The 19,281-nt window shown below is 36.9% G+C and overlaps 1 protein-coding gene across 22 annotated transcripts in view; it reads left to right on the top strand.

The window, feature by feature from the left end:
• The window catches only part of Pdlim5 (PDZ and LIM domain 5), a 156,135-nt gene that overhangs the window by 34,647 nt on the left and 102,207 nt on the right, over window positions 1–19,281 (top strand). For all 22 annotated transcript variants that reach the window (XM_017319659.2, XM_006501748.2, XM_006501745.2 and 19 more), the window contains one exon: window positions 8,188–8,339. In XM_017319659.2, coding sequence (XP_017175148.1) covers window positions 8,188–8,339 — 152 coding nt within the window. The remainder of the gene's footprint in view (window positions 1–8,187; window positions 8,340–19,281) is intronic.

Raw genomic sequence — 19,281 nt, 5'->3', positions numbered from 1 at the left:
TATATTAAGCATTTGGGCAATAGTAAAAATTTATGGCAGTGAAAATGGCTACTAATGGTAATGGCAATTAGGTAAATGAAAGGTTATGAAGTGTATGAAGAATTTCTTACCTTGGAGTTGAAAGAGACTCTAGAATAATTGTATCCTACCATTCTGTCCATCTTAGCAGAATGAAGACGGATGCAGTGGCTTGCTCAGAGCACAGGAGTTACTGACGGCTGAGCTAGAACTTTCTTCAGGTTTCCTTGTAATGAATGATGGGCAGATGCTGGTTATCATGCAAGTGCATACAGATTGCAGAATTATAATTGTCCACGGATACCGTGCATTTCATTTGGTGTCATGGAGCAAAAATTGAAATGTATGAAGCTTACCTTGACAAAAGTACAATATTTTTCCACTCTGTATTTAATGGGAACAAAAACGCCTTTGATTTACACTGTAGTATTTTATTATATGTCTATGTTATTTTCTGTTTAATCCGTGAGTGATAGACCACAAAGAAATATGTGGTACAGTCATTTCTTAGAAGCAACATGCTTCCAGCATGGTCTGTGGACCTGCCATAGTGTGGACAGACATGAAATACCAAAATGGAGAGTAACTGTTGATAAAGCTTGTTGAGTAGTTGGGCAGGATTAGTGTGTGTGTGTGTGTGTGTGTGTGTGTGTGTGTGTGTGTGTGTGTGTATGTGTGTGTGTGTAGCATAGACACCTAGAATGAGTCCTTTGCTTTCTTTTACTTTTATAGAGATGTGTTAGATTTTTAGAGTCATTGCTGTGTGGTAGACTGGGTGAATGGAGGACTTTGGTCCCCAGAAGTCTGAGGGGCTTTGCTTTGTGGAGAGGAGACTATCCCTGTGAAAAGTGAGGGTGTGAACTGCAGACAAGACAAAGGGCCCTGACCTTTTACGTTTATTCTTGGGATTTGGCGCATTGCTTAATTGGAATAATTACTAAATGTGGTTTATGCTATGAAGATCAGAGTTTCAAAAGTTTAGATATTTTAAAGCTATGCTTATTTCCTATTTGTGTGCAGATCTTCACCCCCTCCCCCATTAAAAGCACATATCCATTCTCATTTGGGAATTCCCAAGTTTTCTTGATGTTTATGGAGTTTTTATCTTAGGACATCTGACAGTGGTTTGCTTGTGGGCTATGGAAGGTTTTCTCCTCACTGTGGAAGTTTTCTGGTGGTGCTGGTGGTCAGGAGCCATGTTTTGAAAAGCTCTGCTCTAAGGTTTTGCTAAATCATAAGTTCATTGGTTTTTGGTTATAGATGCCTTTGAGAGTCTGGAGAAAGTTTTACGAGATGGAAAATGTGTGCATGCTTACATGCAATTTTAGATGACCTGTCTTGGCTTGACTAGAACCTGGCGGAGGAAGAGGAGAGGAGATTAGCGATATATGCTTACCCTTGTTAATCTGTTCCAGGGCAAACTAGAATTCACTTTCTTTTTTTAAAAAAATTTTTATAATTAATTGTGACTTTGTTTATAAAGCTATTCCACTAAGTATTCCAGATAAGAACACTGATTTTCCTACTTATGACAAGTTTACTTGGTTTTGAAATGTTATTGGATGTGTTCTTTTTACAAAAAACCAAACATTCACATTTCTGGTAGACTGGTATTTATATGCTAACTGCAAAATTCATGAACTCTTTGGTTACAGATGGCAAATTGACTGTAAAATGCAAGTGTTAATACAGCATCGCAGTAGTGAAGCAGGGCTTAAGAAGATGTGTTTTATTTGGACTTTGTTGAATAGAATGAGAATTGTTGTCTAGTAACCTGGCCCTGTGTTTGAATCAGTGGCTTCCTGACTTTAAGGATGGGGATGTTAACACTGGCTCACCTGTTTGCTTTTGTTTTATTCATAATGACACACACTTTGAGGTATTCTCTGTACTGTTGCCATATAAGGTAATTTCCCCCTAACTTTTGGGTTAAATTGCTTACAGTTTGACTCACACACTAAAAAATAGAACCCACAGTTAAAGTGCTTGAATGAGTCAGAGTCTAGTTTTTTTATTCAGAAAGGATGTCAGTGATTGCTTGCCAGCTTTGCCACTCCACTGTTCCAACCTACAAAAAGCCAAATTATTTTATTTCAAAGAAAAAGGCTTTCAATGCAAAGCAAGCTCAAAATGTAAAGGGATACTCTGTTAGACATCTCTGTTAGTCTACTTTCTGTTGCTGTAACAAGATATTTGATTTGGGGCACTTTATGGAGGTAAGAATTTGATTTAGCTCATAGTCTTAGAACACATTTAATCTCTAGGCATGGTTGTTAAAAATTTTCTAGGGTTTGATAGAGTAACTAGCTATTTCAATAAATGAAGCAAAATGTAGGCATTTAACTAAAACAGCATTAGCAAACTTACTGTTTTAGAGAATGAAAGTTCAGGATTAGGTTCCACCTTGATGAAGGCCTTCTAGCTTGGGTAGACATTGTGATGGATTAGCATCATCTGGTGACTCTGTAGGCACAAGTCATGTGTCAAGATGGGAAGCCAGGGAGAAGGGCTGCACCCAGTCTTGCTCTTCTACTAAAAACCCATTCCTGTGGATTACTTCACAGTAAATAATCCCTTCTGAGGACAGTGCACCCAGCAGTAGTGTGTGAACCACAGCCACAGCATAGCAGTTTCCAAAGCAGTGACAGCCATTTAAAATTGATTTTTAGCATCATTTGAGGACTAGTTCCAGTACAGACAATATACTATAACGTAAGACAGAACACTACATGCTCTACTGCAATATTGTAAAATAGATTAAAAAGGATTAGAGTGACAGCAATCCAATCGGGATTTGAGAAGCCTTAGCTACATTTTTTTTTTTTAATAATACTTCACGACTGTTTCATTCCTTTTGCTTTGTTTGTTTGTTTGTTTGGTTGGTTTATGATCTGCCAGTTCAGTGTTTCTCAACCTTTCTAATGCCTTATTACAGTTCCTTATGTTGTGGTGACCCCAAACCATAAAACTTTTTTGTTGCTACTTCATGACTGTAATTTTGCTACTGTTATGAATCATAATGTAAATATTTGTGTTTTTCAGTGATCTTAGGTGACCCTGGTGAAAGGGTTATTTGATCCCCAAAGGAGTTGTGACCCACAGGTTGAGAATTACTGCTCTAGCTGCTAATAGAACCCCTCTTGCATTTTATTTATGATACTAATAATGATTTGGTGGCATTCACTCAGCATCGGCAAGAAAACAAGTTCTCCGTTGTAGGTGTGGCTTTTTTACATTCTTACATGTTTCTGAGAGTCGATGGAACAAGCTACATTATAGTGCCCTGAGAAATACACTGGAGATAGGCTCTTACAAAATTTTCACTATAGACTCATGTTTTTCAATTTAGTTTTAAAAATCTGTAATAGAGATAATAGATAATGGAAAATACATTTTAAAACAAATTCAACATTATTCATTAATTAGATAAAAAAAACACTACCTTTTCTAGTTCTTTGCCTCAAGGAAATCCTGTTCATCAGATAAATGAAGCTTTTTAGCATTCCGCCCCCTCCCCCCCCCACAACCCCCTCCTCCCATGTTTTGGTGATTGCTGTTTAAAAAAAACAAAACAAAACAAAAAATACAATAGCTTTTATTTTCCCATGGTTTGGTTCTCATGGTTTTTGACATGGGAAACTTCTGTTAGCGTCCCTTTCTGAAGCAATCATATTTATTGTTCCTTTTTTACACTGACTATGTCTGTGGCATTCCTGCCATACTGGTGGTGCTAGGGTCATGTGTTTCCAAGCATTCCGTAATTTTTTAAAATATGCAGAAAGCAGAAAGCTATGACTTGGTAATGTCTCCTACCCTACATATTTATTATAGGGCACTTTCGAAAACTTTTTTTTTTTAAACTAACAGCAAGTGCTGTGTTTAGTGAAATCAAAATGTTGTTTTATACATACTTAAAAGCTGATTTCTTATGAATTTTGATTTCCATATTTTAGTAAATTGTGTCTGTGTGGTATTTTTTGACTTTTTAAACTGCTAGCCAATTTTCAATGAAATAAAAAAAAAGTTTCTACTTTTTATTGAGCATTTCTTATAATTTGGAAAGGTGAATTTCATTAGTGGATTCTAGGACAGTCACTACTGTAACCAAGCTTTGCAGAGTTAGCAGCTGGAGTAGACGGTCACTTTAACGGAGACTCTAAGGAGGTAGGCTGCTGTGTATCTGTGCACAGATGTGACAGGATGTGGTCACCCTCAGGAGTCATAAGGAACTTCTTAGTGGGTAAGATGGTTTTCTAACCAGCGTCTCTTGAAGACAGTTGCCTTGGTAGTTTGCCTGTCTCAGGTGTTTTCATTTCAGTCTTATCAAGATGCAGCGAGGCTTTTTCTTTTTAATTAAAAGGTTCTAGGAGGAAACTCTGCTGGAACCATGTATTCCTAAGGAAACTAAAGACTTTAGCGACTCACAGTTACTAACTGTATTTAAGTTCTTAATAAAATTGTTAAGTAAATTAGGAAGTTACACTATTGCACTGTAGGTCTGTCTTGCCAGGCTGGTCATTGTTATAACTTAGAAGGTTCACAGCTGGGGAAGATGGATAACTCCTTTTCTTCTTGGTATAATGGAGCAACGGTGTCCTTACTAGACACTAGAGATCAGAAATAAAGACCTTGTCCCAGAAATGGGTAACTTTTAGAGTTGTTGGGATAGCAGTTATAGCACCGTGAATGCTGGCCAGTAGGAATGAAGCTTTTAGATCAGTTCCAGTTTTATTTCTCCATGTTCTACGACTTGAGTATGTGGTGTTATCAGAGGGTCTTACTGTCACACAGCCTAGCTGTTCATCAACTGATAAATAGAAAATAAAAATATGGTATATTTACAATTATTACTCAGCTATTAAGAAAATTAAAGTTAGCAGGTAAATAAGTGGAGCTAGAGAAATCCTGATTGAGATAAACCAGGCTAACAAAAACAAACATTTTATGTTTTCTTTCATTTATGGGGTGTTGGCGTTGACTCTTTAGATATGTGATTTTTTATTTGGAATACTCACAAGCAACAGAAAATTACTAAGGGACCATAGAGGAAGTTCGTTTAAGGGAAGGGGGAATAGAAGGCACTATTATAAAGGTTTAATTGAAAGTATAGAACAAGGAGAGATAAATTAGGGCTGGGGAGGGAAGGGCAGGAGAAGATAGAAACTGGGAGGGATAAAGAACACTAAAGATTTTTCAAAGAACACATATGAAAACCCATGTTACCCTAAACCAAAGCCTACTAGAACAACAGAGGCTAACAATTAAAGACCTAGGTTTTGAGTTGCTGGCCATTGAGGTTGCAAAGACCTCAAACATTGCAGGCTATTGCCAGAGATCTTAGTTACCCTGCAGAGCTTGACAGTTCATTTTTCTCCTGATAAATAGTGTGGTAAGAATGTGTGAGCTATACAGAGGGCAATTTTACTTTGGATTGCCATTCTGGAGGTTCAGAGTTGAAGGACCATACCTGGTGATGGCGTTCTTTTTGCCGGAGCCTCATGGGTACTGAGAGGATGTCACTTGAGAAGACCGGGGTGGTGGAGCAGGTTCCATTTCTGTTCTTTTTATAACAGCCATCAGGATTTCATCTTGGGAGCCTGCTCCGAATTACCATATTGGATACTAATCCCAAAGGGCTAAATCCCAAACGTCATAGATTAAATTTCTTCAGTACCTTACAATGGAGATTAAACCACAGCAACCACAGCCTTGGGAGCATCATATTTAAACTTTAGCAAGCACCGTTTTGGAAATGTGACTGGAGGAAAGGAGATGAAAGCCCAGGAAGACTAAGATGAAAACTTTCGTGGTAGGCTAGTAGACAAGTAGGTAAGATGGAGGCGAAAGATGATCATCGTGGGGTCAGACTAGTAGAATAGATAACATTTAGATATTTCTTACTTGTGGTTCTCAGGGAAGGGGCAGAATTCATGAAGCTGCATGAGATTTCTGTGATCTGAAGGTAAGGACAGTTCTGAGAGGAGATGCTGAGAAGTCAGCTGTAAACATTTTGAGACTATGGTAGGGTCTCAGCATATAGTAGGCATAAGCAGTCAGAGAGTACAGCAGTTCATATTTTGACCCTGTCTTTGGTGTAATTATATTCTTTCTGCATCTTGTATTGCTTTTATATGTGTTAGAAAGACAGTATTTAAATGGCTTCTGACTGTATTTAGGACAAATGCCACAGGATTCAGTTTCTGTGTTTTAAGGCTTCTGTATAAGAAAATTTAAGGTAATTGAGCTATGTTTCTGTTTCTGGTTCATTTTACTTGTAAGCTTGCCCCCTTGACCAGAATAAAGTCTAGGATGACTTGTTTAATTTATAGTTGTCCTCATCCAGACTCTGAATTTCAATATGTTTGATTATTTTAATAGAGAATATCTGTCCTTTGTCTTCTGGGCTATATTCTTATTTTCTGATGACACCTGTAACTTTGTAATATAGTTTCCATATAGATGAACTTTAAAAATTGTGTAGGATAGAGAAGACTTTTAAGGTCATCTGGATACCTTCTACATTTCTCATGAAGCAATCCAAGGTCAAGGGAATAGTAACAGCATTTATTAAGTTATAGTATCTCATGTTATCTATTGTAACAGTCCTTTAAGTGAGCAAATTGACCTCCAAATCACATGTAAAATAATGGCATGATTGAATCAGCAACTATTTCTCTTATAAATGAGCTTCACAGTTTCAATAATGTAGTTTTGTGCAGTAGAGATGAACAGTAAATATATTTTCTATTAGAGTAAATGTTTTCTTTGATATTTAAGCTAACAAGGAGAAATACTATTACAGCAGCTTACTTATTACTTAGTGCAATGATATCATGTTAGTTATTGAGTAGAATGCATGTTCTGTCAAAGTCTGTGATGGGATGAAACATAAGTATGTCAGTTTATCGCTTGACACTGTTTTCCTGAATTTTAAGTATAAATGATTATTTTTGTGTATTGGGATCGGTCTGCTTTAAGGAAGGAATTTAACAACTGATAATATGGAAAACCTAAATGATCATAATATATTGTATTTATTCCTTTGCCCATTATTATATAGCAGTTCTAATTTTTTTCTTTGTTTGTTTTAATTAGTATTTTTTACTAAGTTTTTCCTTTAAGCTTTTTAAAAATTACTGTGGTAGTAGAAAAATGTTTGTAACTTATTTAATTACCTATGTATTTTTAAGTATGCAATTAGGCTGTATTAACTGAATATATTCCCAGTGTTATATAGTCATCATCCCTGTTTATTGAAAAATTTCGTTGTCCCAGTAGAATCTCTGTAATATCTTACTGGTTGTCTTCTGATTTTGGCCTGGTCTCATCTGTCTTAATCTGCTTAGCCTAGTTGGATGCTAAGCTTGCCATTGGGTTAAAATGGCTTCTTTTGTTTGCACTTGTTTCATATTTCTAAATATTTATGAAAACTGCATTGTTTTTCTATATATTGTCATTTTGTATTGGCTTTCCTGAGGCCATGAAACATATTTGCAGCTTGTAAATTTAGTATTTGCAAACTAAATGATGTAAGCCATCAGATATTTTTATTGAGTAACCAAAGAAACACTGGGAGTTGAGGACTGATACACACACACAAAAAGTCTGGCAGTCTCAAATCAGCATTTCCTTTCCTTCCTGTTAGATGCCTTGAGCAGGAAGCACACCCAGTATGAAAGATACTTGGGCCTGTGATCTAAAAGAAGCTCATCCCCAAATGCGGATGTAAGCTGGACTCCAGAGGAGGGTGCCAAGATCCTCCTTTCATGTTTTGTACAGACAGAAAGACAACAGTGTAGAGTTTTAAAAGTGTATTTTTAAAAGTAATATACTTTGTTTTAGATTCTATTCTTTTTCTTTTGCTAAAATGAGAATTGTTCACGGATACTTTACTTCTCTTTCTCTTTTAGCAGTCGCACACTACTGCAGTAGAGTAAATAAATGGTGAAATGTTGGAGACCATTTTCTAGTATTGTTTTATAACAGAATTTAAGAAAAAAGCATGAAAATCACTTCAATTGTGACCTCTTTTATCAAGCAAGATAAGTTTATGATGTTCCAATAGTATATTAATGCACTTTTTTTTTGTATGAAAAAATGTAATTTTATCTGCATTAGCGTTCTTGTATTTTAAACAGTGAGGTTTCTAATGAGATCTGTTTATTGCAGCTGAAGGATGGTGGCAAGGCATCTCAGGCACATGTCAGAATAGGGGACGTGGTTCTCAGCATCGATGGGATCAGTGCACAGGGAATGACGCATCTTGAAGCCCAGAACAAGATTAAGGCTTGTACGGGCTCCTTGAATATGACTCTACAAAGGTAAGAGAGAACCCAGCCCTGGGAATAGGTTTCTGTGTTTGCTTCATGCTGTGTTCGACGATGCAGATTCCCTACTGCTGTTTCAGGTAGACGTATTCAGAGTAGGATGGCTCCTCAGTTGGATATGTATGTGCCGTGAGAACTGATGAAAGATGTGGGGTATTTTTCATGTTATCCATGTCTTCATAAACATTGGTCGTATGTTTTTTGAGAATTGAAGAATTCCTGAAAAGTTTCTCACTAGAGCTCAGGCTAAGAATTCTTTTTTTTTTTTCTTTTTCGAGATGGGGTTTCTCTGTATAGCCCTGGCTGTTCTGGAACTCACTTTGTAGACCAGGCTGGCCACGAACTCAGAAATGCGCCTGCCTCTGCCTCCTGAGTACTGGGACACTAACGGTGTGCGCCACCACTGCCGGCTTTTTTTTTTTTTTAAAGATTTATTTATTATATGTAAGTACACTGTAGCTGTCTTCAGACACACCAGAAGAGAGCATCCATCCGATCTCATTACAGATGATTGTGAGCCACCATGTGGTTGCTGGGATTTGAACTGAGGACCTCCAGAAGAGCAGTCAGCTCCCAAGAATTCTTATTATAGGATAAAACATTGCTTCCTATTTGGAACAATATATTAGAGTATAGCCTTCTATGATATAGTTTGACTTTCCCTTGTTTCTTTTTTACCTTTCTTATTTTGAATAGATATATGTATTTGAAGAGTGAACTTTTAATTTCTTTTTTTTTTTTAAGTTCTTCTGTCCCCAGTATTAAATGGTTCTCTTGCTGACGGTAGTCAGATGGTTTGAGCATTCTAACACTGGACCAGCATTGCAGTCGCTCAGTGCTTGTTCAAAGCAGTGTTGGCCATGCTGGTTCAGATCTTCTGCATGTGAAGGTCAGAGGTATATGCATTTGAGCATAGATTCAGTACAGTATCTCTGACTTAGTGTCAAGAAAGAGAATCAGTTCTGAACCTTCATTTATAAGGAAGGAGCCTGATCATTGGCCAGGATCTTAAGTCCACATTTAATGATTTCTATGTTTAGAGAAACCCTGCCTTGAAAAACCAAAATAAATACATAAAAATAAAAATAAAAAAAAGAAATAATAGTATTTTTGTTTTTGGAGAATTTCATACATGTGTTCTTGGTTTTATCATATATGAAAGATACCATACCTTACCCTTCCCCCAAGTCCCCTAAGAACCCATATTTTCCTGTAAACTGTCATGCAAATTGTCACTCTCAAAGGAATAAAATACAGAGTATCTTGTAAGTACATTTGATAGTAGCAACTTTCCTTTCAAGTTCTCTCCTGAGACCAGTGCTTTATGGAGAGCACTTTGGATGCCTCTCTCCTCCTTGCTGCTGATGTTCCAGGGACTAGTCTTAAAACATTAAGGCAGGGCAGAATACATTTGCTTGCTTAGATGAGGATCAGTGTAAAACTGAGTAGGAGAAAGCTTTAAAATTTATTTGTGGATGTATAGTATGTAGTATTATGATTATCTAACCAATTGAATCTTTCCATTTTTGTAAGTTGAAAAGTTTTCTTCCAGTGGGACCACAGAATCAGCAGTTATACATATTTAAATTTTTGATAGCTATACATTTTAATGCATGGAAAGGCAACCAGTGAAAAAGAAAACCGGTCTATTGCTAATGTTTCCATGGTGCCTGTCTATCTATACAGGCATACAACGTAAACATTGTTACTGATTAAATGAAGATGTTTAGTTTTATTTATAGGTGTTTTTGCCAAGTTTGACTTTGAAAGGCAACAAGTACTTAAGAAGCTTGCCTGAGATAATTAAGAATATAAAACAAACACATGATAATAGCTGTTTCACACAGCCTAAAACTGACTCCATATAGTTTTATATGCTCCTTCCTGGACTGTGATTATTTCTAACATAACTACCTTCTTGTTTGCACATTGTCCTCTTTATTTTATAATCCAGACGCTATAGTCCTCATTTTTACAAACCAGTACTCAGCATCTTACTTTCTTTTGAAAACCCTGAGTCTCATAAGAGTAGATGAAAACCAGATGTTACCCTTTCTGGATGCATTGCCAACTCCAGCAGTCTGCTACTCACTCCAATAAAGCTACTGAAGAACAGAATCTAACTTACGAAGCCAACTCAATATTATAAACATCTCGGAATTCTGTTGAATCTTATCTTTCTTTTTCCAACATTGATGTTTAGGAACCCAGAATATGAAAGAGTTTTAGAATTCTGTTGTAATCAACTGTAATTCCCTTCACGTTTCTAAAGATGTCTTGCATTGGATAATAAGTGCCCTTTGTGGTACTATGTGTAAATTTGAGGTTTTGTGTGTGTGTGTGTGTGTGTGTGTAAGTTAGAGTCCACCTAAGATGTTATTTTCATTGGCTTGTTCCTCACCTGTTAGACCAAGCTGTCCTGTCAGGGAGCCCTAGGAACTGAGCTGCCACTTTCTACCAATTTCTGTGACTATAAATCACTCCTGTTTTGTTTTGTTTGTTGTTTTTTGTTGTTGTTGTTTTTCTTCTAGAGTTCTGAGAGTCTAACAGGTCCTTTGGTTGGGTGTTAATAACTTTCCTCACAAAACTATCTCCAGCCCTAGTATGTATGGATATTTTTTAGTTTATGGCATAACATTGACGACACTACTGAAAAGCACTTTTGCTTTTTAAAGAGAAAAATGCTACACTGGAGAATTGATTCTTCTACAGACTCGTCTTCTTCAGTTCTTCCCCTTGTATCACAACAAACAGTCTGAACTTGAGTAGTGTAATTGATTGTGTTTTCTTGCTTCTCACCAATCAGACTGTTCTTAACTCTCCTCCTAGGTTGAATTACCCACAACAGCACTTTTCCTATGGAATCATTTTCTTATAAACAGTCTTCTTTGTGAATATGGGATATTCTATGTAGATTTGCCTTAGTCCTATTTTCCTAGAACCAGAATGTGAGAATACGTGGTATTCTTCTGTAAGTACTTATTAAAGGTCTTTATTTTAATGTTACTTACAAGACTGAATGAAGCAGTATTAGGAAGGGGGGGGTGAGCTTGTGCAAAGATGTGATTTCATGGGGATAGCAATCTTCTTGGATCTAGCTGGAAACTTGGGAAAAAATGGCTGCTCAGCATTGTTCTTGCGTTGAGCCCGGGAACTGGACTTGCTTCCCTGTTGTGCTTGTGTAGCCCTTGGTGACTAGCTATCTTGGAGGGACTGGGAGAGGAGAAGAGAGCGTGATTAGGACTTAGTTTCTGTTGGTTCTGGCCTGGACTTTGAGCAGCCATTCAGAGAACCCCAGGGGTTGGGTTGCTGGGGTCCAGGCCTGGCAGCAGCCTATTGTGAGATTTTTGCCCACACCTGAGGCCTCTACTTAGAAGGTTGTGCTCTAGATCTCCTGGGCTGTCCTGGTCTCTCAGCTTACCCTTACTCATCACTCATGCCCTTCATTCTGTTGGACTGAGGTTTCTCACTTGTCTCTGTGCTGCCTCATCAGATTCCTTTTGTCTGTTTGCTGCCAGTGCACGCTACAGGACACTCTTGGAGCCTCATCTCCCGCTGTCCTAGTTTGCTTTTCTGTTGCTGTGACAAAACATTGACCTAAAACAAATTGGGAGAGGGAAGGCTGACAGGTTAGTCTGTCACTGAGGGAAGTCAGGACAGAGACTCAAGGCCTCCCTCAACCAAGAAACAAAAAACCCAGGAGGAATGCTGCTCTGGACTTTATCCCTAAAGCTCTCTTAGTTTGCTTTCTTATGCAAACAGAGCCACCTGCCAGGGTAGCACTGCCCACAATTGCTGGGTCCTCCCACTTCAATCATTAATCAGGCCCTCTGATGGAGGCTGACTTACTGTTTTATTAACCATGACAACTCTTATAAAGGAAAACATTTGATTGAGGCTGACTTCCAATTCAGAGGTTTATTCCATTATCATCATGGAAGGAAGCATGGCAGCACACAGGCAGGCATGATGCCCAAGAAGGAGCTGAGAGTTCTACATCTGAATCAGCAAGCAGCAGGAAGAGAGTGACTGACCTTGGGCCTGGCTTGAACATTTGAAATCTCAAAACCCACCCCCAGTGACATACTTCCTCAAACAAGGCCACACTTATCCCAAATAGTGCCTCTCCTTAAGAGATTATGGGGGCCAGTTTCATTCAGACCACCCCAGAGGCAGTTCCTTAGCTGAAATTTTCCTCTTTCCAGTTTGTGTCAAGTTTTCAAAACACTATGTTACACAGTTTGTCCTTAGGTTCTTTCTCTTGCTGCACGTTATTCACTTTCCCTCTCTGAACTTGAAGGAGACAGTATATGATACTCATTGCAGCACTTAATTACATGCTAGGTATAATGTAAAATATCCAGGCTAATTTCATGAGTCACTTACAAATATACCTAATTAGTTAATAATCACACCTAGTGCTGCCTGTTATTAAGATAATTATCTCATGTATTTTAGTATTCTTTCTTTGCCTAGGCGTGGTCCTCAGCCTTCCTATGCTGCGATCCTTTAATACAGTTCCTCATGCTGTGGTGACTCCCCGACCATAAAATTATTTTGTTGTTACTTCCTAACTGTTACTTTGCTATTATTATGAACTGTAATGCAAATATCTGATATGCAGCCCCTAAAGGGGTTGTAACCTACATTCTAAGAACCACTGACCTAGGCTTTGTGAAAGCAAGACCAAGCTTTCGGTACTATTTGCATTTCATAGAATCTGTTGTATAGTTTTATGTTTTTAATATGCAGAGTAATCATTTGGTATGTCAACAGTACTTACCGAATTTAGAATTTGTATTTCAGAAATATTTATTGAACTTTGCTGTGAGACAAGCATTGTTTCTATGCTGAAAACAAAACAGTGAACAGAGCAGACCAAACCCATCTCCTCCCTCACATTTCTGTCAGTGGGTAGACAGACAGAAACTGAGTGTAGATGTGTTGATGGCAGTAAGTGCCACCAGAGAAAAGAAAGCATTTAGGGGACACAGGAAGTGCAGATGCCAGTATCGTTATTCTACAGCAGAGGTAAGGAACGCTTTATCAGCTTCCTGGGCACTTGAGCAGAGGGACAAGAGCTTCTGAAGCAGGGTGGTCCAAGGCAGAGTCAGAGCGCATAGAGGGGCAGAGGTGGATAGCACCTGTAGGGCTTTGGGGGTCATTATGAGTTTGCTAATGTAATTTAAATTTCCTTATCCTGTAGGGGAAAAGAAACCTTTGGAAAGTTATATTGCTAGAACAGAGTGTGGGCGATCAATGGCTTTCTTATTAGAAAGAGAGCCTAGTAAAATAAGGATGGACCATGCCTCTCTGTTTAGCCGTGTCCAAGTTCCAAGTGTGTGTGTGTGTGTGTGTGTGTGAGAAGTATCTAAGAGAGAGATCACAATAAAAATGCAATTTTTGCCATAAATAATTATAAATCCACTAATTTTTAAAGTGTATTTTTAAAATGTAATTTCATTATAAAATTCAAACTCAATTATATAATAAAATTTAGAAAAATAAGATAAGGTTTTTTGTTTGGTAAGATTGTTCTGCGGCTGTTAATCCATATCTTGTCTCGTTTTGCAACACATAGTAAGTAACACATTAGTTTTACTTCTCTAATAACTTAAAATAGTCAGACTCAATTCTTGTTCTACTATAGGTAGAAATGAATAAATTAGTGAGAAATTTTCTTTTCTATTATATTCTTTTCCAGAATTGGGTTATTCATTCATTCATTTATTCGTGTGACTTAAACTATTTCTAAGATTGCTACAACTGTACTATGAGAAATTCTAATTACTTCTCCAATTAGGATAATCAGGTAAATAGAGGTGATTATTTTTAAATACCAAATCCATTTTGCTTATGATTTTTATCTAAGTCAAAATGCTTAATATTAGAAATTACATCATTTCAGCCAATGAATGAAGAAAATTACTCTCTAGTGCTTTTTAGTAATTATTGGCTAAAATAAAGCTAGTTTCTATGAGTAAGACTTTCAGCAGGTCCACATTTTAATAATTCTCCACATGGGCATTATTAACAAACCTGCTACTAACTTATATGATTTAGGGAAGGTCACTAAATTTCCGTGCCTTAGTTTTCTTGACTATAACATGAGATCATATTTGATTTCAAAATCCAATCTTTTCAGTGAAAAGTCTGGTTCTTGTTCTGGTTTTTCAGCTGTAAAGGGTAAGTTCCCTCGAGTTTGCCACTAGATCAAACCAACTTCGTTTGCTTATCTTGGCTTTGAGAATCAGGAAATTGGACGTTTTTCATTGGCGCCATCCTACACTGTGCCAGTTTAGCAAAGTGACTTTCAGGTGAAAGGTACGTCAGATAGATATGCAGATAGTGCTTCATCATTGGAGTAGCAAACACTTTTATCCTTGTTTGTTATTTTTAAATTAGGCCTGTTGGAGTCACAGAACATTTATGTATGGCTTTTTTGTTCTTTCTGGTCTTTCATTAGTGGTGACATTTCTGTTTTTTTTTTTTTTTCCCTCCTGTTTTTCTTCTTCAAGTTTCACTTAGCTTATGTGAATCACTTGATGTGATTGGAAATGAAAGGTCTAGAAGGCCAGAGTTTTGAAAAATATTGATGTACTTTTCTTTTTCTGCCTCCTCTGTCTATATTCTTCGAAAAACAAAACAATACAAACCAAAAATTGCCAGAGGTCCAGTAACTACTATTAATGAATGGCAGATTGGAATAATTTAACAGGCACATTGAAAAAAAAGAGAAAGTGGTCTTGAACCAGACCGAAGCTATTAGTCATCTTCTGTTTTGTTTTACCGGATTGCTTAATGCCCTAGTACTGAAAGCCATCTGGGCTCAGCTCTACATTTCTTTCTCTAAGAGCATGGAGACGGGTTTGTTTTTAAGATCAGATGTTCTCAGTTCTGTATCTGCAGTAATTGAATTAAAGATATCTTTTTTTTTTCCAGTAACTGGAGCTGCACATCATACTGAGCACCTTGCTTCCCTCTTGTCCTTTCACGTGTCTTTTTATACCTGTTCTACAACTTGCCCTTGTTGGCTCTGGGTTTTAATTCTTAACTTGAAAGATAGCTATCTTTCAGAAGGCCTTTCTGATTATATCTCCACCTACCACTACCCTCACTGGAAGTGCTGTGTAAGCATGTGTGGGTTAGAATTAGGGTTTAAGCATGTTTGTTTTGTGAATAACTTTACATACAACACTTAATGCTAAGTCAGTCCAATAGAGGTTGGGGTTAGAATGCCCACTTCTCATAGTTTAGAGTTCATATGATTGGCCCAGCAAAAGACTGTGCCTCAGCTCTGCCTGCCTTAGTCTTCTGGGACTGCAGGCATGTAGCCAGGTCTGGCTGTCTACTTTTCCTGTTATAGCAGAGAGCTTGATGACTAGATGACTTCTGCGAGTATACTTTTTTAAAGATGGTGTAGAAGCACGGTAGGAACAGCCTGGACTTGAAAGCTCGTGGATCTCTGAAAAGAGTACTTTTCAGTTTCTCTCACCTCTCTGTATTCTCTTAAGAGATTAGGACCCATTCATTTTCTTTGTGCTCAGAAAGACACTACAAACCGGGCGTGGTGGCGCACGCCTTTAATCCCAGTACTTAGGAGGCAGAGGCAGGCGGATTTCAGAGTTCGAGGCCGGCCTGGTCTACAAAGTGAGTTCAAGGATAGTCAGGGCTATACAGAGAAACCCTGTCTCAAAAAACCAAATAAATAAATAAATAAATAAATAAATAAATAAATAAATAAATAAATTTATTTAAAAAAAGAAAGAAAGATACTACAAATAGGCTAGTGAGCCACTGAAGGTGGCTGCTGGGTAATTATTTGGTTGTCCATTTTGGAATACTACTTAATTTCCCAGGTTGACTGTTCTGCTAAATTATTATTTCTGAATTAAAGTTTGAACTTAGTTTTTTTTTTAAATTAAGCTTCTTGTATGTAGTTATAAGTAGCTCTTTATTCAAAAATTAAAAACAATCTTTATTTTGCTTAATATGACTAGAAAAGTATCTGTCTTGCATATCTCTCCCTTTAATTCAGTAGTGGTAAATATTGTTAGAAATTAAAGTTCAATATATTTCATTTGTTGAATTGTCAATAATACTTTGACCATGAATAAACCTGGTAAACATGAACTTCACATCTTGAAAATGTGCAGTTGTTCTAAACCTGTAGTCATTTATACTTCAGAAAGGGGAGAAAATATTTCAATGTTATTATAAACTTCTAGGGGAAAACCCTAGGAAATAATGTGTTTTAAGACTTGTTTTTCATTTGTAAATGAGCAACACAGTGCCTGTTGTGAAGGGTTATAATAATGTACTATAATGAAATGTATATAAAAGGCCTATAAAGAAATTCAGGTATTTTTCTCTGCTTTTCTCTGGCTTCAATAGAACAGTGTTAATGTGGTATCCATTGTGAAATTACAAGGAAATCATATTTGTTTTGTCCCTTGGAAACAGTACTGGGTGTGACTGCAGGAAAACAGAAAATGAAAGAGAATTTGGCTGAGGAAGAAAGACACAAGCATTAGATGATAGGATTCTTTAATTTTCAAATAAATGGCTTTATTAGATATTTTCTTTATTTACATTTCAAATGCTATCTCCTGTCCTAGTTTCCTCTCCAAAAATTTATATAAATGGCTTTTGTAATTAAAACTTTTCCCAAAGAGTGTAATGGTTACAGCATCCTGTCTACTTCTTATTCACTACTGCTCTGATTCATAATTGTCTTCACCAGTGATTTATGTGCCATCTGGTAGGAAAAATTGTGATGCAAAGAGGAACCAGTACACACTTGTTTATTCTGCAAAGACCTTGTTCTCATTAGAAGAACAGTAGAGTTACAGTTCTGTTTCACTGCGCTCACGTCAGAAAGAGCAACAAAAAGAAAATGACTTAATTCCTTCTAATTCATTTGTGTTTCCTTTAAAGTAAATTTCTAGGTAACATTGAAATCAAGTAACATTCTAATTTTTGAACCATGATTTTATGAAATGTTTAGAAAGAATTTTGTTTTAAAATCCAGTGCTCATCAGCAGTACTATTAATACTAATGTTTAGTTGGGAAATATCGGTGATCATAAGAATGCACTTTTTCATTAGCTTTACCTTATGACGAGTAGCACCTTAAGGGGTAGATAGTGGTTTATAATCTTTTCCTTTAAGAAACTTAGGATTTGTTAAAAAACAAAATTTTTAAAAAATTATTTATTTATTTTTATTTATTCATTTATTTTTATATGAGTACACAGTAGCTGTCTTCACACACACCAGAAGATAGCATCAGATTCTATTATAGATGGTTGTGAGCCACCAAATGGTTGCTGGAAGTTGAACTCTGGACTTCTGGAAGAGCAGCCAGTGCTAAGGAGAGTGGAGAAGAGTGTGCTAGGAAGTCATAGACCTGTGTCATAAAAAGACAAAGACAGAACACTTGGAGGAGAGAAACATGGAAATACTCTCCTGGCTGAATGTACTTATCAGCAGATTAAAAGGGGTATTCCATAACACTGGATTCTACCAAATTAACTTAGTTCTTGTTATAATTTAAAATTGAGAAAAATCTCATTAGAGTTTTAAGGTGAAATGAGCGTTTCCATCTTTACTGTGTGGAAAGGAGCGTTTCATGCCTGCCATCCTGGATTAAACAGAAGGTCCGCACTACATACTTACTGCCTTGAGTTGCAGAACATGTCATGCTTTAAAATAATAGTAGTTTTTGCTGCTATTGCCTGATAAACTTAAGGACAGTTCATGGGAAGTTAGTAGTGAGACAGACTGGCCATTCTTCTGTGTTTAATGGCAGCAGTCTCATTTGAGTTCCAAATCAACATGCTTGCCCATAGCTTAGGAACCTTGAAAGGGTTGAGATTCAAGCTCTTCCCAACTGTTCCCCAGTGGCTGCTGTTGCTCTTCTACTCTCAAGATTGCAATAGCTCAGGCTTTATAGAAGTTGAAAAGTAAATGGCAGTGATTGGCTGTGTTTAACACATGTGGGGCAGAGTATTTATACTGTCAAATTTGTTGTCTAAAAGTGCCTCCATTTTCAAAAAAGTCAGCTTTACGGATTCGTGGCTTAATAGCTGTGGTTCTTTTCCATAATTACTTTTGTTTCTCCAGTGATCCCTATTAACATTTTTTCAGAAATCAATAGAGACTTTTTTTGAGTAATTCAGTAAGGATCTGTTTTTATACTGCATTAAGCACTCAGTTGACCATCCTTATTTAAATTCCTGTTTTATATTGAGTTCCCTTTATCTTGACTCATTGGGCTGACATTTCTAGCAGTGTTTTCCTGTGAAATTCATCCTGTTACAATGAATGCAAGGGACTTTCCAGAGCCTTTAGCTTTACTGGAATTATGTTATATATGCCAGGTTTAAAATAATGAATTACTTATTAGTCCCATGTGGTTTTATTATCTGAGAATATTTTTAGTTATAAAATTTATTCTAAAAACTAAGGATTTTTGTATTTGAAAGATAAGGTAGAGTTCACATCCTCTCTTAAAGTAGAACTTAAATCTCCAACCTACTAAAATAGAGAATAATAACTCTTTTCCAGATTTCAAATACTGTCTAATACTGTCTAATGTTGGTATATATTTCATTTTCTTTTTTTTGTTTGTTTGTTTGTTTTTTTTTGTTGTTTGTTTGTTTGTTTTTGAGACAGGGTTTCTCTGTGTAGCCCTGGCTGTCCTGGAACTCACTTTGTAGACCAGGCTGGCCTTGAACTCAGAAATCTGCCTGCCTCTGCCTCCCGAGTGCTTGGACTAAAGGCGTGCGCCACCACGCCTGGCTATATTTCATTTTCTAATGTGAAACATGGTCCCTGTAGTGTGTCAAAGAATTGCTCCAAGGCATCAAAAATAAATTGTGGAATTGTGCTGTGACATTTTTTATTTTTGCTTGTAAATTCCATTGCTGTGTGA

The sequence above is a fragment of the Mus musculus genome, chromosome 3, assembly GCF_000001635.26.
Source record: "Mus musculus strain C57BL/6J chromosome 3, GRCm38.p6 C57BL/6J".
NCBI classification, from domain to species: Eukaryota; Metazoa; Chordata; class Mammalia; order Rodentia; family Muridae; genus Mus; species Mus musculus.
Note: the sequence above shows the minus strand (reverse complement) of the source record. Positions and strands in the feature narration are given on the sequence as shown.